Source organism: Somniosus microcephalus, chromosome 19 (assembly GCF_052327205.1).
Source record: "Somniosus microcephalus isolate GS21.2 chromosome 19, FLI_Smic_1.0, whole genome shotgun sequence".
Taxonomy (NCBI): Eukaryota; Metazoa; Chordata; class Chondrichthyes; order Squaliformes; family Somniosidae; genus Somniosus; species Somniosus microcephalus.
The window spans coordinates 12,943,217-12,964,465 of NC_141005.1; the positions used below are offsets into that span (position 1 = coordinate 12,943,217).

The 21,249-nt window shown below is 45.2% G+C and overlaps 1 protein-coding gene across 1 annotated transcript in view; it reads left to right on the forward strand.

Moving 5' to 3' along the window:
- The window catches only part of txnrd2.2 (thioredoxin reductase 2, tandem duplicate 2), a 393,467-nt gene that overhangs the window by 295,664 nt on the left and 76,554 nt on the right, over positions 1–21,249 (forward strand). The window contains exons 2-6 of the mRNA XM_086011988.1: positions 228–293; positions 7,581–7,637; positions 9,962–10,106; positions 19,950–20,024; positions 20,168–20,246. Of these exons, the coding sequence (XP_085868114.1) occupies positions 10,021–10,106; positions 19,950–20,024; positions 20,168–20,246 (240 nt within the window). The 5' untranslated portion in view covers positions 228–293; positions 7,581–7,637; positions 9,962–10,020. The remainder of the gene's footprint in view (positions 1–227; positions 294–7,580; positions 7,638–9,961; positions 10,107–19,949; positions 20,025–20,167; positions 20,247–21,249) is intronic.

Below are 21,249 nucleotides of genomic sequence, written 5' to 3' on the forward strand. Positions count from 1 at the left end.
GTCTGGGTGACTTATGTACCAATTATTTAATTCATCTATGGAGGAGTGCTTGACCTTCTCTTCATCTCCATTTGTTAAAGAGCTTTAGTGTACCGGGACTGGCAGCCTACATTCTGAGTCCTGTCTGGTGCTGGATGTTAGAAAACCCATTGTGCTGCCGTGTATCTAGCTTGAACAATCTTCTCTATTCAACCATTTTTCATTTAGGTTGTTTCTTTATTTTGCAGGAAAATATGAGTACGATCTGTTGGTGATCGGAGGAGGTTCTGGTGGCCTTGCCTGTTCTAAAGAAGGTACAACTTAATTCACATTAACCAGGATGCTTATAATTGAGTATTTGGCCCAGCATACCCTCACTCCACCATTACCATCAAGCCAGGCGACCAACCCTGGTTCAATGTGGAGTGAAGAATAGCATGCCAGGAGCAGCACCAGGCATATATATTTTTTTTAAATTTGTTTATAGGATGTGTGCATCACTGGCAAGGCCAGCATTTATTGCCTGAAAATGGGGAAGCTACAACACAAGACTACATTCATGCTAAACAGCTGAAGCAGCAAGCTATGGACAGAGCCAAGCGATCCCACAACCAATGGATCAGATCAAAGTTCTGCAGTCCTGCCACATCCAATCTTGAATAGTGGTGCACAATTCAACAACTAATGGGAATAGGAGGCTCCATAAACATCCCCATCCTCAATGATGGCAGAGCGCTGCACGTGAGTGCAAAAGACAAGGCTGAAGCGTTCGCAACCACCTTCAGCCAGAAGCGCTGAGTGGATGATCCATCTCGGCCTCCTCCTGAGGTCCGCACCCATCAGAGATGCCAGTTTTCAGCCAATTCAATTCACTCCACGTGATATCGAGAAACGGCTGAGCGCACTGGATACAGCAAAGGCTATGGGCCCTGACAACATCCCGGCTCTAGTGCTGAAGACTTGTGCTCCAGAACTAGCCGCGCCTCTAGCCAAGTTGTTCCAGTACAGCTACAAAACTGGCATCTACCTGACAAAGTGGAAAATTTCTCAGGTATGTCCTGTCCACAAGAAATGGGACAAATCCAGACCGGCCAATTACAGCCCCATCAGCTTGCACTCCATCATCAGCAAAGCAATGGAAGGCGTCGTCGACAGTGTTAATCAAGCGGCACTTGCTCACCAATAACCCGCTCACTGATGCTCAGTTTAGGTTCCGCCAGGACCACTCAGCTCCAGACCTCATTACAGCCTTGATCCAAATGTGGACAAAAGAGCTGAATTCCAGAGGTGAGGTGAGAGTGACTGCCCTCGACATCAAGGCAGCATTTGACCAAGTGTGGCATCAAGGAGCCTCAGTAAAATTGAAGTCAGTGGGAATCAGGGGGAAAACTCTCCACTGGCTGGAGTCATACCTAGCACAAAGGAAGATGGTTGTGGTGGTTGGACGTCAATCATCACAGCCACAGGACATCACTGCAGGAGTTCCTCAGGACAGTGTCCTAGGCCCAACCATCTTCAGCTGCTTCATCAATGACCTCCCCTGCATCATAAGGCCAGAAGTGAGGCTATTTGCAGATGATTGCACAGTGTTCAGTTTTATTTGCAATTCCTCAGATAATGAAGCAGCCTATACCCACGTGCAGCAAGTCTTGGATAACATTCAGGCTTGGGCTGATAAGTGGCATGTAACATTTGTGCTACACAAGTGCCAGGCAAGAGGAAGTTTAACCACTGCCCCTTGACCGGCAATGGCATTACCATCATCTGTTCCCCCACCATCAACATCCTGGGGGTCACCATTGACCAGATGCGCCACATAAATACTGTGGCTACAGGAGCAGATCAGAGGCTGGGTATTGTGCAGCGAGTAACTCACCTCCTGACTCCCCAAAGCCTTTCCACAACTAACAAGGCACAAGTCAGGAGTGTGATGGAATACTGTCCACTTGCCTGGTGAGTGCAGTTGCAACAACACTCAAGAAGCTCAACACCATCCAGGACAAAGCAGCCCGCTTGATTGGGATCCCATCCACCACCTTAAACATTCACTCCATCCATCACCGGCGTACCGTGGCTGCAGTGTGTACAGTCTACAAGATGCACTGCAGCAACTCGCCAAGGCTGCTTCGACAGCACCTCCCAAACCCACGACCTCTTCCACCTAGAAGTACAAGGGCAGCAGGCGCATAGGAACACCACCACTTACCAGCATTTATTGCCCATCCCTAATTGCCCTTGAGAAGCCGCCATCTTGAACCGCTGCAGTCCGTGAGGTGAAGGTACTCTAGTTTCTCAAGTCTCTCCACATAACTGAAGCCTTTCATCCCTGGTACATTCTGGTAAATCTCCTCTGCACCCTCTTCAAGGCATCGACATCCTTCCTAAAGTGTGGTGCCCAGAATTGAACACAATACTCCAGTTGGGGCCTAACCAGTGTTGAATTCAATTTCACAGCTTGACTTGAACTTGTGGCTTCTTGGTTGCTAGTCCAGTACCGTAACCACGACACTACAGTATCCATACTATGAAATACAGTGATATGATAAATATTTCCTGTAGGGTTACTGATGATTTAGGAGTTTGTTGACAGCCTGTTCTTTTAAATGATCACCTCCAGTCGTTTGGTACCTGTAAGAATGATCCATAAATTTGTTGCTGAATATTGTAAAGTAGAATGTCTTTAGTATTCTGAATATGTACAAGTGTCACAGTTAACTATTTTAACCATGGTGTTCTTCCTTGTCTACAATCATTTTTTTCTGTTTAAGTTGCTTAATAAGCATCTCCATGGTGTTGTCTATTTCACGGAGTTTCTGTCATGCATTCGGTACTGGTACTCATGACAGAGTTTAAAATTTTTAAAGTTTATTTATTCATTTATGGGCAGTGGGAGCCGCTGGCAAGGCCAGCATTTATTGCCTATTCCTAATTTCCCGTGAGAAGGTGGTGGTGAGCTGCTGCCTTGAACCACTGCAGTCCATGTGGTGAAGGTAGTCCCATAGTGCGGTTAGGGAAGGAGTTCCAGGATTTTGACCCAGCGATGATGAAAGATCAATTGATTATATTTCCAAGTCAGGATGGTGTGTGACTTGGAGGTGGTGGAGTTCCCATGCGCCTGCTGCCCTTATCCTTCTAGGTGGTAGAGGTCGCGGGTTTGGGAGGTGCTGTCGAAGAAGCCTTCGTGAGTTGCTGCAGTGCATCTTGTAGCTGGTACACACTGCAGCCACGGTACACTGGTGGTGGAGGGAGTGAATGGGATATGTTGACTCCTTGCTGGGGTACGGCCCTGTGGGTGCGAGTCTCTGACTGGCCTCTCGGCTACCTGACTATTCTTCAGGGGCGAGCTAAGCGGTGGATGGTGGCAGGTTTTTTGATTATTGGAGGTGGCGTAGCTGAGCCAGGTCATGTGCGCTTCCATCGAGGGTCACCAGATAGCCATCAGGAGCGGGAATACTTCCCAGTTTTCCCTTCCCATACTGAGAGGTGCTAAGACCATTGTATTACCTTTACCATTGATCTAGCCGAGATCAGTACAGACCAGGGTAGGAATCTGATTTGTATGGCTCCGCTACTCACTGTTTTAATCAGTCAAATGACCTCTGGGTTGCTAGACCATAACCACTACAGCATCCATCTTGTATACATTAATATGATAAATATTTCCTGTATGGTGTGATGCTGATGATGGTCGGAACAGCTCTACACTTGGAAAACCTGCTTATTGCTTCCAAAGTGTAGAATGGGGACACTTGTGCCAGAGTGCAGTAGATTTTCGCTCCTTCCTTTCCCCTGTCCTACTGATTACTCGGCTATTTAAGAAATCTCTGATTATACTCCCTGATGGAGCTATATTGTTAAGTACAAAGCTTTCTCCGCAGTGGGTTGAAGTGCTTCAGGCTGACCTATAATTACAGTGAGTGTAATACAAACCAACATTTCAACCTTTTAACACCTACAGCGGCCTCAGTGTAAATACTCTGTTATTAGCCTGTAAATAAGTTAATCATTTAAACACCTGTTTCCTACCATGTTGTCACTTTTTTCTGTTTCTCTGCTGTTTTGCTGATTATGAATGTTTAATTGACCTTTTTAATTTATTTTTGTAAACGTGTTTGATAAATTTCAGCAGGCTGACAAATTATATGTGTAATAAGAGGGCTCCCTTTCCCCACCGCCATTCGGCGGAGATGTTAAAACCGGGTCCCTTCTGCCTTTTCGGGTATATGCTAGAGATCCCATGGCGCTTTTCTAGACGGCATTCTCCCACTGTTCTGGCCAATACTCCTACCACCTTAACCAAAACCAGATGGGCAATAAATGCTGGCTTTGCCAGCGACGCCCACATCCCACGAACAAATTTAAAAAAAAGCTAGTCACTTATCTCATCAATGTCTGAGGGATCCAGCTAGTGACCAAGTGGCTGCCATGTTTGCTACTTAGGAATAGTGACTGCTCTTCTAAATAATTCATTTCCTGTGAATTGTTTTGGGACACAGTGAGAGATGTGGCAAAGTGCGACGTTCTTAAATACAAGTTCTTTTTTCTGTGTTTCACTCTTTATTTTGCTGCCGGTCTAAATCTAACAGTTGGACAAAGTCTCTGTTAAAAATGCCTTATTTGCTTGCTGTTATTTTTGTCATAGAAACATAGAAAAATAGGAGCAGGAGTCGGCCATTTGGCCCTTCGAGCCTGCTCCGCCATTCAATATGATCATGGCTGATCCTCTATCTCAATACCATAGTCCTGCTCTCTCCCCATACCCCTTGATGCCTTTTGTGTCTAGAAATCTATCTATCTCCTTCTTAAATATATTCAGTTACTTGGCCTCCACAGCCTTCTGTGGTAGAGAATTCCACAGGTTCACCACCCTCTGAGTGAAGAACGTTCTCCTCATCTCAGTCCTAAATGTCCTACCCTGTACCCTGAGACTGTGACCCCTCGTTCACGACCCCCCAGCCAGAGGAAACATCCTCCCTGCATCCAGTCTGTCTAGCCCTGTCAGAATTTGATACGTTTCAATGCGATCCCCTCTCATTCTTCTAAACTCTAGTGAATACAGGCCTAGTCGACCCAATCTCTCCTCGTACGACAATCCTGCCATCCCAGGAATCAGTCTGGTGAACCTTCGCTGCACTCCCTCTGTAGCAAGTATATCCTTTCTTAGGTAAGGAGACCAAAACTGCACACAGTACTCCAGGTGTGGTCTCACCAAGGCCCTGTATAACTGTAGTAAGACATCCTTGCTCCTGTACTCAAATCCTCTTGCAATGAAGGCCAACATACCATTTGCCTTCCTAACTGCTTGCTGCACCTGCATGTTTGCTTTCAGTGACTAGTGTACAAGAACACCCAGGTCCCTCTGTACATCAACATTTCCCAATCTATCACCATTCAAATAATACTCTGCATTTCTGTTTTTCCTACCGAAGTGGATAACTTCACATTTATCCACGTTATACTGCATCTGCCATGTATTTGCCCACTCACTCAACTTGTCTAAATCGCCTTGAAGCCTCTTTGCATCCTCCTCACAACTCACAATCCCACCTAGTTTTGTGTCGTCAGCAAACTTGGAAATATTACATTTGGTTCCCTCATCCAAATCATTGATATATATTGTGAATAGCTGGGGCCCAAGCACTGATCCCTGCGGTACCTCACTAGTCACTGCCTGCCACCCCGAAAAAGACCCATTTATTCCTACTCTCTGGAAAATGCTCAGTTTTGAGTAGCGTGTATTTGTGGAGGGGAACGAGCAGGGAGTGGCGGTGTTGGTTAATAGATCTAATCATAATTGTAATTGAGCTCCAAGCAGTAATTACCCTTTTATATTTAATAAGCATGTACTGAAGTTCAAGAAAATAATTGACAATGCAAGATTGGTGATGCACAAATCTTTAAAAGTGGGAGGACAAGTTGATCAAGCTGCAAAAAAGAGCGTTTCGGATCCTGAATTTTATAGAAGAAGCACAGAGTACAAACGCCAAGAGGTAATGGTAAACCTGTACACTGGTTAGGCTGCGGTTAGAATATTGTGTCCAGTTTGGATGCCTTACTTCAGGAAAGATATGAAGGCCATGGAAATGGTGCAGAAGTGATGTACTAAGATGCTACCAGCAATGAGAGGCTTTAGTTATGAGGATAGACTTGAGAAACTGGGGCTATTTTCATTAGAACAAAGATGTTTGAATGGCGGTCTGATAGAGGTTTGCAAAATTGTGAGGGATTTTGGTAAGATAATTCAGGAAAAACTGTTTCCATTGGTCATTGAGTCAGTAACTAGCAGGCATAAATTTAAGATCGCTGCCAAAAGAACAAAGGAGGAGGTTTGGAGAATTTTCTATGCAGAGGATTGTTAGGACATGGAATGCTGTACCAGAAACAGTGATGGAAGCAGAATCCATAATAGCTTTTAAGAGGGAAGGGAATAAATATTTGAAAAAGAAAAACGTAAAAGCTTTGCATAGAATTTACTGCACAGGAACAGGCCAACTGGTCCGTGCTGGTGTTTATGCTCCACACGAGCCTCCTCCCACCCCTCTTCACCTCACCCTATCAGCAAATCCTTCTATTCCTTTCTCCCTCATGTGTTTATCCAGCTTTCCCATAAATGCATCTATACTAATCACCTCAACTACTCCTTGTGGTAGGGAGTTCCACATTCTAACCATTCTCTGGGCGAAGAGAGTGGGGAAGGGACAGGGGAATGGGAGTTAGAGTCGGTCCAGGCGCATTGGGCCGAATGGCGGCCTCCCCTGCTGTAAAAGTCTGTGCGTTAGATCAACTCAGTGGATAGTTCTGCTCTTCTCTCCGACGCGATTTCCGTTTTTCTCGTAACTTTTTCCAGTTCTGACGAAGGGTCCCAGACCTGAAACGTTAACTCTGATCTCTCCACCGATGCTGCCTGGCCTGCTGAGTGTTTCCAGCATTTTCTGTTGTTTCAGATTTCCAGAATCCGCAGTATTTTGCTATTGTATCAGTGGATAAAATGTTCAAGTCACGCTGTCGCCATTAAAGGGACAGAGCTGCTTTGTTATGATTTTGAAAGTTCTGTGTGGTCACTGACTGGCCCGTGTCTACCACTGGCCCTACAGACAAGAGATTCTGGCTTTGGTTAATGAGGTAATAAAATATCTAACCTACAAAAAGAACCAGCGCTCTTAACTACGCCACTAGGTGGAGGACTTCAGTTGTGAGAAATGGGAATCTAAAGGGGTGAATATTGTAATCACCTCTCTTGGCCTGGCTCATTTGGAATGGAATACTATTAACTTGACATTTTTGAGTTTATTAAATTAAATTTAAAAAGTATATAACCGTATACAAAATTCTCCCTCTTTCTGAATGTATTTTGCTGCTCATACTGGAACAGTGTGTGGCTCTCGATTCTCTCCCTTGTGTTGCACTCTGTTCCCTGACTAAGGAGATGGTCGGGTGGCCTTTTCCGATAAGTCTTGATAAGGCGGCTGTGCGCTGGTGTGTGAGCGCAGTACAGAGAGTGGTGCAACCTCCCGTTACTATATTCTCATAATCACTGTTGTTCGGCTGCTGCGTAAAACAGACCTGCAGTCTAATCGCGGTTTGTATTTAATTCCCTACAGCGGCCCAGTACGACAGGAAAGTAGCAGTGTTAGATTACGTGGAGCCTTCGCCTAAAGGTAAGAGAATCGTTTCCTCTGCTAAAACTGCTTGCAGCAGCCGCTGGTCATTTGTACCTTCCTGTCCTTGAATTTTAGCACTACATTTAGATTGGGTATAATTACAAATGTAGCTCTAGAATTTGAGTGCATTCACTGTACTGACGAGACTGAACCTCTACTATAGCCTTCGATCAAGAATAAAAAGCTGCCACAGCAGTCATTCAAATCCTGTCCTGCAGCAGACAACTGAAGTGTGTTGTTCCAGTTTTATTTTGCTGATTTATTGACGTAGGCTGTATTTTGGATGAAAGCTGCTATTTGAGTGAACTAGGGTTTGTGGCCTGACCACTTAACTGTGTAAAATATTGAATGTATACTGTATTTAGGCAGGACAGGGTACTGTAATTTGGTGACTGTTTGTTTGTATTCTATTAGTTGGGTACTTTGTGTCTTTTACTCCTTCACTCCTTTCTCCCTCTCTTTCTCTTCCCCCTCTCCCCCCGCCCCCACCCTTCAGAAGACAGCAACTCGTGCTGGGGTCAGTTCTACAAGTGTCCAATCGACAGGTGCCAGCAGCCATCCTCTACCTTGTCCAAGTGACCATTCCTCGGGTGTAAAATTGATTTGAAGCTCCTTCAGATACACTGGGAGACTGAAATAAGATTGCATTAATTGTATTCACAGTCTCGGTATCAAGCTGCAGCCTTTCTGTTTCCCTAAAGTACCACGCATAATATTCCCCTCCTCTGGAATTAACAAAGCCTGAGGTGCCGACTCGTTGAGTGGTAGAATGCAGCGACTTGGACCTTCTGACAGGCCTTGTCGGGTGGGCTGCGACTCCAGCCTTCTGACAGTCCTGGACTTTCTGGCCACAGGCGAACCTCGAGTCCACTGCTCAGCTAGGCCCTGATCCAGACCGCCAAGCAGGACCTGACTTTCCAATCCCAGAGAGGCCGGAACACACTCTAACCCCCACTAGCCCCAACTCCACCTTTCACAGTTGTCCAAGGAAGGTTAGAACTCACTGACCGGTCCCGACTTTCTCAGAACAGGAACAATTTGTAAATGGAACTACCGGTGGTTCCTTGGTGTGCACATGTCGGCTGTTGCTTAGGACTGAACTTCTCTGTCTTGCTGCCTCTCGTCTTTGCTACCCTGCCTCTCCTTGCGTTCCACCATTAAGACTCCTGCTCCTTCCACCTCCCAGTTGAATCCAATCCCAATTCTGCTGCCATTGGCCCTGTTGTACCAAGGGTTGCAGTGCAGTGAGCAGGAAACCTGGCTGATGGCAGACACTTTCCTTCTGTTTCCGAGCCCTAGGATTAATTTTTCTCTGGTTAAATTAGAAGTGCCGCTTCTGTTGACAAATGTAAAGTTAGTTGAGGTGAGTTCACAATTTGTTTCACCATTTTATAATCTTACCTACTTTATTGCTAGAATAAGCAGACAGGAATTATGGCCTTCAAAGCACCTGACTACCCTTTTGTTCAAGGATGAGGCATGGGGACAGAGGGAGAAGGACTCGAGGGAAAGGTTTAAAAAAAAAATGAGGAAAATACAACATTTTTAATTCCCTTTTAAAATAAGAAACTTGTAAACCGCTAATCAGTTGCAATTTATGTGGAAAATAAACACCTAAGAAACAATGTTCCCTGTAATATTTTTTGGATGCGCTGCCCCTTTAAGTGGCTGCGCGGCCCATTCAAATCTTCGCGCGTGCGCGGTTTCTCCCATGCAAAAGCCGGTGAGCGGCCTGTGCGCAACCTCCAGACTGCTGCGCAGCTTAACAGGAACGATGCTAAGGATCAAGTTCACTCGGTTGGTAGCACTCTCTTTCTCGTTTCCGAGTCAGAAGGTCGTGGGTTCAAGTCTCACTCCAGAGACTTGAGCATGTAATCTAGTCTGACATATTAATACCAAGGGTGCACTGCGCCGTTGGAGGTGCCGTCTTTCGGATGAGACGTCAATCTGAGGCCCCGTTTGCCTGTGTAGGTGGACGTAAAAGATGCCGTGGCACAATTTGAGGAAGAGCGCTCCTGGTGTTTCAGTCTTATCTCAGTCAACACTACCAAAGCGCATTAACTGGTCATTTATCTTATTTGCTGTCTGTGAAACCTTGCTGTGGGCAGCTCGGCTACCACATTGGCTTACAACACAACAAAAATAATTAATTGGCTGTGAAGCATTTTGGGATGTCCTGAGGACATGAAAAGCTCTGTAGAAACAGTTTTTTTTTCTTCATTCAATCATTTAATTTGTGTATTTTTTGATTTGGGGAATGTGGCATCTGTTGTTGTGAGAAGATGTGCAACATATAATGTCATTGTTTGCTGTCATTCCAGGCACCAGATGGGGTCTTGGTGGTACTTGTGTCAACGTGGGCTGTATTCCCAAAAAGCTAATGCACCATGGAGCCTTGCTGGGGGGTGCCATTAAAGATGCCCAGAAATATGGTTGGACTATGCCACTGCCCGTACAACATGACTGGTATGTTCACACTTTTAATATTTAAAAAAACAATAGAATTAATTATTGCTTGTTCAGTGATGGTGTGTGTATAGCAGTTGGCAGTCCTGAGAACAGATGAGGCATTTCCCCATGACCTCTCGGGGCAGAAGGATGGGGAAATCGGGACAAGTCACCCAAGGTGCTCGCTCACACTTCCAAGGATATAGTTGTACAAGCACATTGGCATAAACCCGCGAGTTGATTGCCTTCTTCCTCCTGTTCAGTAGGGACTGATGCTTAGAACCAGGGACACAAAGGCACAGTTTTGCTCTTTAGCTAGCGTTATATTTAAAGTCAGCAACTGTCAGCTTGGCTCAGTTGGCAGCACTCTTGCCTCTAAGTCCGAAGCTTTTGAGAGTTTAACTCCTACTCCAAGACTTGACTGCATAACTTAGGTGGACACAGGGCAGTACTGAGGGAGTGCTGCATTGTCTAAGGTGCCATCTTTCGATCAGGTGTCCAGTAGTTCAGAGGGGGATGGAAAAGATCCTGTGGCACTCATCAAAGAAGAGCAGGTAGTTCTGGTTGCTCAGCCAACATCACTCCCTCAATCAACGTTGCCACAAACCGATTAATCACAGAATCACAGAAACCCCACAGTGCAGATAGAGGCCATTTCGGCCCATCGAGCCTGCACCGACACATATACCACCCGATCCCCGTAACCCCTACCCAACACATATCCCACCCTATCCCCGTAACCCCACGTATTTAATCCCCCTAACACTAAGGGTCAATTTATCATAGCCAATCATCCTAACCCGCACATCTTTGGACTGTGGGAGGAAACCGGAGCACCCGGAGGAAACCCACGCAAACACGGGGAGAATGTGCAAACTCCACACAGTCACCCGAGGCCGGATTCGAACCCGGGTCCCTGGCGCTGTGAGGCAACAGTGCTAACCACTATGCCACCATTCATCAAACTAACTTGGCAGGGGGATAGGATACGGAGCGGAGCTATAGTAGGGGGTGATGCACAGCCAAATATAGAGGAAAAAACAAGTCGGCCTGGAAGGCAGAGCAAATATGTAACGGCACAACGGAGTATGGCCAGGCTGAATGGCATTTATTTAATGCAAGGAGTCTTGCGAGTAAGGCAGATGAATTGAAGGTGTTGATGAACACATGGGAGTATGATATTGTTGCTATCACAGAGACATGGTTGAGGGAGGGGCAGGACTGGTAGCTCAATATTCCGGGGTATAGAATCTTCAGGCGAGACGGGGGGGGGGGTGTAAAAGAGGTGGGGGTGTCGCAATATTAATCAAGGAGTCAATTACTGCTGTAAGGAGGGATGATATCTTAGCAGGTTCCTCTAATGAGGCCATATGGGTAGAACTTAAAAACAAAAAGGGGGCAAGCACTTTGCTGGGAGTGTACTATCGGCCCCCAAACAGTCAGGGGGAGATAGAGGAACAGATATGTCGGCAAATCTCAGAGAAGTGTAGAAATAATAGGGCAATAATAGGGGATTTCAACTTCCCCAATATTAACTGGGATAGTCAGAGTGTGAAAGGCTTATAGGGTGCGGAATTCTTAAAATGCATCCAGGAGAGCTTTTTGAGCCAGCATGTAAAAAGTCCTACAAGAGAGGGGGCGGTACTGGACCTAATTCTCGGGAATGTAGCCAGGCAAGTGGTAGAAGTGTCAATAGGAGAGCATTTTGGTGACAGTGACCATAATTCGGTGAGTTTTAAGGTAGTCATGGAAAAGGACAAAGATAGACTGGAAATAAAGGTTTTAAATTGGCCGATTTTAATATGATAAGGCAGGATCTGGCCAAAGTAGACTGGGATCAGCTACTTGTAGGAAAATCCACATCAGAGCAGTGGGAGTCTTTCAGAAAGGAAATAGAGAGAGAACAACGCCAACATGTTCCCGTAAAGGTCAAGGATGGGACCAACAAACCCAGGGAACCCTGGATGTCAAGGGATATACAAGAATAGATTAGGAAAAAAAGGGAGGCTTTTGGCAGATACAAAGGACTAAAAACAGTGGTAGCCCTAGAGGAGTATAGAAAGTGCAGGGGGGTACTTAAATTTTTTTTTTTTTAAATAAATAAATAAATCAGGAGAGCGAAGAGGTGGCATGAAAAAACACTGGCAGGCAAAATAAAGGAAAATCCCAAGGTGTTTTATAAGTATATTAAGGGCAAGAGGATAACCAGGGAAAGAGTAGGGCCCATTAGGGACCAAAGTGGCAATCTGTGGGTAGAGCCGGAAGATGTAGGTGAGGTTTTAAATGAATATTTTGCTTCTGTGTTCACTATGGAGAAGGACGATGAACAAATTAGCATTGAGAGGGAGGAGGTACCAGCGGTTTTAGCGGGCTTAAAAGTGGATAAATCCCCAGGCCCTGACGAGATGTATCCCAGGCTGCTGTGTGAGGCAAGGGAGGCGATTGCAGGGGCTCTGATACACCTTTTCAGAACCTCTCTGGCCACAGGGGAGGTGCCAAAGGACTGGAGAACAGCTGACATAGTACCATTATTCAAGAAGAGTAGTAGGGATAAACCAGGGAATTACAGGCCAGTGAGCCTAACATCAGTGGTAGGGAAATTATTGGAAAAAATTCTGAGGGACAGAATTAGTCTCCATTTGGAGAGGCAAGGATAGTCAGCATGGCTTTGTCAGGGGGAGATCATGTCTAACCAATTTGATTGAATTTTTTCGAGGGGGTGACTAGGTGTGTGGATGAGGGTAGTGCAGTTGATGTAGTCTACACGGACTTCAGTAAGGCTTTTGACAAAGTCCCACATGGGAGACTGGTCAAGAAGGTAAGAGCCCATGGGATCCAGGGCAATTTGGCACATTGGATCCAAAATTGGCTTAGTGGCAGGAGGCAGAGGGTGATGGTCGAAGGTTGTTTTTGTGACTGGAAGCATGTGTCCAGTCGTGTACCACAGGGATCGATGCTGGGTCCTTTGCTGTTTGTAGTGTACATTAATGATTTAGATATGAATGTAGGAGGTGTGATCAGTAAGTTCGCAGATGACACGAAAATTGGTGGAGTGGTAAATAGCGAGGAGGGAAGCCTCAGGCTACAGGACGATATAGACGGGTTGGTTAGATGGGCAAAACAGTGGCAAATGGAATTTAACCCTGAAAAGTGTGAGGTGATGCATTTTGGGAGGACTAACAAGGCAAGGGAATACACAATGAATGGTAGGACCCTAGGAAGGACAGAAGATCAGAGGGACCTTGGTGTGCATGTACATAGATCCCTGAAGGCAGCAGGACAGGTAGATAAGGTGGTTAAAAAGGCATATGGGATACTTGCCTTCATTAGCCGAGGCATAGAATATAAGAACAGGGAGGTTATGATGGAGCTGTGCAAAACTCTAGTTAGGCCACAGCTGGAATACTGTGTGCAGTTCTGGTCGCCACACTATAGGAAGGATGTGATTACATTGGAGAGGGTGCAGAGGAGATTCACCAGGATGTTACCTGGGCTGGAGCGCTTCAGCTATGAAGAGAGACCGGACAGGCTGGGGTTGTTTTCCTTAGAGCAGAGAAGGCTGAGGGGGGACCTGATTGAGGTGTACAAAATTATGAGGGGCATAGATAGGAAGGAACTTTTCCCCTTAGTAGCGGGGTCAATAACCAGGGGGCATAGTTTCAAGGTAAGGGGCAGGAGGTTTAGAGGGGATTTGAGGAAAAACTTTTTCACCCAGAGGGTGGTTGGAATCTGGAACTCACTGCCTGAAAGGGTGGTAGAGGCAGGAACCCTCACAACATTCAAGAAGCATTTGGATGAGCACTTGAAATGCCATAGCACACAAGACTACGGACCAAGTGCTGGAAAATGGGATTAGAATCGACAGGGCTTGATGGCCGACATGGACACGATGGGCTGAAGGGCCTCTTTCTGTGCTGTATAACTCTGAGTATCTCATTTGCTGTTTGTGGGATCTTGCTGTTTGTAAATTGGCTGCCACACGTATGTACATTGCAACAGTGACTGCACTTAAAAGTAATCCATTGGTTGTGAAGAGCTTTGGGATGCTGTGAGGATGTGATGAGGCACTATCTAATTGTAGTTTCTTTCTTTCTGCTATATTTGGTTGGATTTTTTAAAATAAGTTGATTGTGTACTTTTGCAATAGTAGGACCAACACATGAAACTTTTCTAAACTTCATGAAAACTTTACCGGTAGTTTGCCTGAGATTTGCAGATGAAGACATGCAATTGAGTCCTTTTATTTCCCTTCATCTTCTTTTGTCGCGGACTCTCACTGATCGCATGGCCCCCAGTTCATTCTGCAGCAGCTCAACCCCTTTCTTCATGTGTGAGCCGAGTAAGTGAGGTTTGACTGACCATTGGAAGCATCGCAGCCAAGCCTGATTCTGTCCCTCACTTTTTAAAAATTCATTCATGGATGAATGGATAAATAAAATTCATTCAATTGCCTTCGAGGAGGTGGCGATGAGCTGCCTTCTTGAACCGCTGCAGTCCGTGAAGGTTTTCCTAGCGGTTTGATACAGCTGCGTGGCTTACTAGGACATTTCAGAGGGTAGTTAAGAGTCAAGCACACTGTTGTGGATCTGGAGTCACACTGGTTAAGGCCAGACCGGGTAAGAACGTTAGTGAACCACATGGGTTTTTACGACAATCCAGTAGTTTCATGGTCACCGTTACTGACACTAGCTTTTAATTCCAGATTTATTTAATCAACTGAATTTAAACTCCCCAGCTGTTGTGGTGGGATTTGAGCTTCTGTCTCCGAATCATTAGTCCAGGCCGCTGGATCATTAGTCCAGTAACATAACCACTACGCTACCGTTCCTACTGCATATACACACTTTCTAGTGGGTTGGGTTGGGGGGGGTCATTGGATAGAAGTCAGCATTGTCAAACCTGGTTTGACTTTTCCTTTCGCTGGTTCGGAGATGCTCGACCAGTTGTAGAACCTCGACTGTGATCCTGGATGAGATGCGCTAACTCCGCACAGACCAGCCTTGGAACCTGGGACCTTCTGGTCGGCATGACTTATTGCCACGTTATCCTGGCAACCATAAGTCTATGTAAACAATTTAGGCAACACTCGTACTATGTAACGAGTAATGTTTTCCCTTTGTGCAAGCAATAGTTTCTCCTTTCCTTGCACCTGGAGCATTTGGAGTGTTGCCATGCAGTAGATTATACTTACTGTACAATAAATCATAACGAGAGGAGTGCAATTAATCTTTACACTGACTGATAAATAGCAGCTTTTGTGGTTAGCATAAAACTACTGGTCAGGACATGTATTTTAATGAAGGTGTCACACCAGCAGAACCATTAAAAACAAAATCAAGTGTTGTAGAAAATTATGATTACCCTTGACATCCTTTGCTTCTATTTCTGTCGATTAACTTTTGGGAGTGCGGCGGGAAGAAGTGTTTAAATAACTTCCCAGCGTGACCTATTAGGCGTCTTCAAAATTATGAAAGGTTTTGATCGAGTAGACACAGAGTGTTTCCACTTGCGGGGAAGAGCAAAACTAGGGGCCATAAATATAAGATAGTCACCAAGAAATCCAATAGGGAATTCAGAAGAAATTTCTTTATCCAGAGAGTGTTTAGAATGTGGAACTTGCTACCAGAGGGAGTAGTTGAGGCAAATAGTATGGATGCATTTAGAGGGAAGCGAGATAAGCATATGAGGGAGAAGGGAATAGAGCGTTATGCTGATAGATTTAGATGAGGAAGGACGGGAGGAGGCTCGAGTGGAGCATAAACGCCAGCCTGGACTAGTTGGACCGAATGGCCTGTTTCTGTGCTGTGTGTTCTACGTAATTCTAGATTCTGTGCTCTAAGTGCGAAGCACTCTGATTTATCTATCTCTTGTATTTAACTTTTGTCTCTGCTAATTTTATTTTTCTTAAAATAAACCTGATTTGCAGTTAGTAGCCTGAGAAATGCAGTCTGTTATTTATCTGTCAGCGCGACCAAGAGCACACGGCCATCCTATTTCAAATACGCTACTTGTCAAGGGTTCGTTATTCTCCCCATGGCCTGCCATCCCAGATTATTTTGCACATAAGCTCAGGTTGAAGTGTCTGTGGACGTGGGGCCGATTTAAAAAGTATCTACAGCAATTTTGAATGGTAACGATCATAATTAAGCATCTGGCAAAATACTGCAGATGCTGGATATCTGAAATATAAATAGAAAATGCTGGAAGCGTTCAACAGGTCAGGCAGCATCTGTGGAGAGCGAGTACACAATTTCAATCGATGTGACGTGGAAATTTCTTGCAGTTGACACAAACAATGTAGTATGACTGGCCTGTGAGATAGTTTCCCCTGTTAATGTCAGCAGCTCTTAATATGCAATAATTGATAACCCAAAAATCAGCAGATGTGGGAAATAGCTTAATAATAACTGTCGCAATTTATTTTTTTAAAGAATGGACTGTGAGATTTAAAGATGACTGGAAAGGAAGCAGATTAACTCTTGACTTTTGGCTTTTGGCACGGACTGTACAATAAGTGCTAAAAAGTTACAAACACTGGTGTGTTTAACTTTCTAAGGCGTTTCTGCTTCTTTAAAGACATCAATTGGAAATTAGTTCATCCGTTCTGAGTTTTGAGTGTGGCAACAGTCCGATGATCTCACCAGTCAGCCGAAGGCATGTTTGGGCAGCGTGGCGCCAGTTAGGTTTAGAAAATGAGAGGAATACAAAGAATGTTGGTTTGATAATTTACCCTCAACCCGGTGGCAAGTCTCCAGTGACGTGATGAAGAAATCATTCCAACTCATCTGCTCTTTAACTGACATGATAAACATACAGTTGTCGGGTTGCTTCAAGGAGGCGTTCCCATCAAGCAAACAAAAAATAACAGGTGTCTGATTCATGGCTGCCTGTCCTCGGGCAGATAATGTGCTTTAGTAATCAGCTAATGGACTTCTATGCTCAGTTAACGTTGCAGGTGGAGATCTAAAATCGGATACAAGTGGCGAACTAAAGGGGACTTCAGAGAGGAGAAAAAAAAGTTACTTAAAGAAGCAATATACTTTTATTTTAGAAATTACAGATATATAGTACTCTCATCCCCAAGAAAAGAGTACTTAAAACGTAAATTATGAAACAAAATTTAGACCCATTTTCCCATCTAGCCCTTCCCTCCAGAGCCTATGTACAGTTTGCTTTATCACAGATCGACCCCAATCCATCAGTTTCTTGAGGTGGGTGACAAACTAATCTACAAAAAGATAAAGCACTGTGACATTTCTTCCTGACCATACCCCAGGTAGATTAGCAGAGCCTTAACTGGTTTTACTGTCAGTCGGCCCCACGTGTCCAGAGATGAAGGCTGGGTGGGAGATGAAGGAAGAGAATCTTCTCTCATCTATATACGAACAGTGACAGACCGGTGAAGACCCACTGGTCCATCCAACCTGTCCCACACGATTGTGAAACCTTGTGCATCAAAACACATCCATTCTCCACCCTATTACGTCCGTGAATGATTGAGACACGGACAGCAGGAGTTGAACAAAACAAGTCTTTACTGATGGAAGTCAATAGTGAAACTGAAAACAACAGAGGCTCACTAGCGCCTTTTATACAGGGGTGGTCACTGCCGGTACTGCAACCAGTTATTCTCTTAAAGGTACATACACAACACACCCCACCCAAAACCATGTGATCTCCTGGGAGAGGCGACAAAGCAGATTAAAAACCCAGGCCAATTTCGGGGGGGAAATGTGGGAAGTTCCTCTCCGACCCATCTAGGTGATCGGAACGAGCCCAGGAGATCACTCTGGCCCTGAATCCCCTGCAGTACCTACCTTTTGTAAGAGGTGATCTCATTGAAACATATAAAGTTCTGAGGGGGACTGACCGGGTGGATGCTGAGAGGTTGTTTCCCCCTGGCTGGAGAGTCTAGAACTAGGGGGCATCATCTCCGGATAAGGGGTCGGCCGTTTAGGACTGAGATGAGGAGGAATTTCTTCACTGAGGGTTGTGAATCTTTGGAATTCTCTACCCCAGAGGGCTGTGGATGCTGAATCGTTGAGTATATTCAAGGCTGAGATAGATAGATTTTGGACGCTAAAGGGAATCGAGGGATATGGAGATCGGGCGGGAAAGTGGAGTTGAGGTCGAAGATCAGCCATGATCTTATTGAATGGCGGAGCAGCTCGAGGGGCCGATGGTGGTCTACTGCTCCTAATTCTTATGTTCAAATAACTGTTTTATGGGAACTCAACTAGGGTTTACAATTTGTGCCTTGTTACGTGAATGAGGGCAACTTTGATATAAGTGCAGTCTTGGCATTGCATAAATATAATGTATGCGGTCTATCAATTGTGAAATAAAGTGGATATTTTCAGTGTAAATCTGACAACTTGAACATTGTGGTATGAGGTTTTTCGAATTAAAGGAACAAACTGATGTGCGCATAGATATTTTTTGTATCTTGTGTGTGCTAAACACTGGTAGTTTATTTGCAGTGGGTTGAATCTGAAAACCTTTTTGACTCCTAAAGTAGTGCTACAAAGCATTTCTGCATGCTTTTGCATGCATTAGAATTATTTCATATTTGTTACACCATCTATTTCTTGAAGATCGTGGCTGCAGTGTGTACCATCTACAAGATGCACTGCAGCAACTCACCAAGGCTTCTTCGACAGCACCTCCCAAACCCACGACCTCTACCACCTAGAAGGACAAGGGCAGCAGGCGCATAGGAACACCACCACCTCCAAGTCCTCCACCCCCCCCCCCCCCCCCACCACCAAAGTCACACACCATCCTGACTTGGAAAGATATCGCCGTTCCTTCATCGTCAGTGGTTCAAGATCCTGGAACTCGCTCCCTAACAGCACTGTGGGAGTACCTTCACCACATGGACTGCAGCGGTTCAAGAAGGTGACTCACCACCACCTTCTCGTGGGCAATTAGGGATGGGCAATAAATGCTGGCCTTGCCAGCGATGCCCACATCCCATAAACTAATTTTAATAAAAATCATTGTTTTTAATAGAATGAAAATTTGAATAGATGTTTGGAATTGTCTGTGGACTGAACTCTACAATGAACTTATCAACTGCCATAGGGGTACTCTTTTTGTTTGGACCCCCAAAAAAACCCAATTGGACTGTAAATAAACAAAAGTTCAACTAAAACTTAAATCAAATTAAAATTTGGTTTTGCCATAGGGGTAAGGCAGCAGCCTTCCACCAACAGCAAGTGTCAGTCTTGGCTTAGTGGTAGCATGCATTCCCATCTCTGAATCATAGCTTGCGAGTTCAAGCACCACTCCTGGATTTGAACACATTTTTTTTTTAGGCTGACACTTCAGTGCAGTGCTGAGGGAGCACTGCATGGTCGGAGGTGCCGTCTTTCGGATAAGACATTAAACTGAGGCCCCGTCTACCTGCTCAGGTGGATTGTGGGTGCACTGCGGGCCTCTCCCTGATTCCAGAGCTTGGATTGGTGCAATGTGTAACTTAATGCCTTCCTTCGTCTTATAGACAGACATTAAACCGAGGCTCCGTTTGCCCTCAGGTGGACGTGAAAGATCCCACGGCACTATTTCGAAGAAGACCGGGGAGTTATCACCGGTGTCCTGGTCAATATTTATCCCTCAATCAACATCACTAAAAACAGATTATCTGATCTATCCGTCAACCAACATCACTAAAAACAGATTATCTGGGTCATTATCACGTTGCTGTTTGTGGGAGCTTGCTGTGCGCAAATTGGCTGCTGCGTTTCCTACACTACAACAGTGACTACATTTTAAAAGTACTTAATTGTCTGTAAAGTGCTTTGCGACGTACAGAGTTCGTGAAAGACACTATATAAATGCAAGTCTTTCTTTCCTCTTTAGGGATATCATGGCAAAGGCTGTTCAAAGCCATGTGAAATCCTTAAACTGGGGACATCTAGTGCAGCTTCAAGATAAGTGAGTGTGAGCTACATGGAACTTGCACAGCCTTTTCAGTTTCTTCTGCAAATTAGCATTCAGCATTTCTTTTCAGAAATTACATTTCATTTGATCCTATTTAATTCTCGGAGCAGAATATGTAACCTCCTTATTCCTAACAGGAAGGTGAAATATATGAATCTCAAAGGGGCTTTTGTAGACGAACATACTGTTCAAGGGAAGTCCAAAAAAGGTGAAAAGGTAAGGCTTCTGCAGTTGAAACTTTACAGCATCGGTTGAGATAATTTTTAAAGTAATTTGTGATTTTGGGGGGGTGGGGGTGGAAGCCAATGTTCCTGTTGAGCTGTGCGGTCGCATAGTGGTCTGGAGATCCCGCGCAGGCCACTCAGCGGCTTTTAAATGGGGGAAAAACCGCGCATGCACGGAAATTTCAATGGGCCGTGCAGCCCATTAAAGGGGCCACGCACCCAAAAAAAATTAGAAGGAACACTGTGGGGTGCTAATGCTTTATATGCACTTGATTGATCAGAGTTTGTAATTTTATTGCATAGTGCAGTGGGGGAGAGAGGATTGAAAAGTAATTTTTGTACAACTGTGAAAACGCTGAAAACTCCTCTTGGCCCCTAAAATTATCGTCACTGGGGCAAAGGCTCTTAAATAACCGCATCCCCGGAACTCATTGGTGATGCCAGTCAGGTTTATGCAAGGGCAGCTCCTCTCTGTAGTATTTCTAGAGCGCAGTGAACAACCCAGCAACCAGCTGTCTTCATTCCTTTCTGCTTCTGCGTTTGTATGTGCAGAATGTGGCCTAGGAGACGTCGCCTCCCAACCCGTGACCTCTACCCCCTAACAGGACAAGGGCAGCCGGTGCATGGGAACACCACCACCTGCAAGTTCCCCTCCAAGCCACACACCATCCTGACTTGGAAATATATCTCCGTTCCTTTGTTGTCGCTGGGTCAAAATCCTGGAACTCCCTCCCTAACAGCACTGTGGGAGTACCTTCACCACACGGACTGCAGCGGTTCACCGTCACCTTCTCGAGGGCAGTTAGGGACGGACAGCGATACTGGTCTCGCCAGCGACGCCCACATCCCGAGAATGAATTTAAAAAAAAGCGAGAAAGCTTTTTGCTGCTTAAGCAAATATCTCAAATCATGTTGATTTGGGGGGACGGGTGAGCGGCGGGGTAGGTGGTAAAAAATAATTTTGTAAATATCTGGGACTAAGGTTTTGGGAGGGA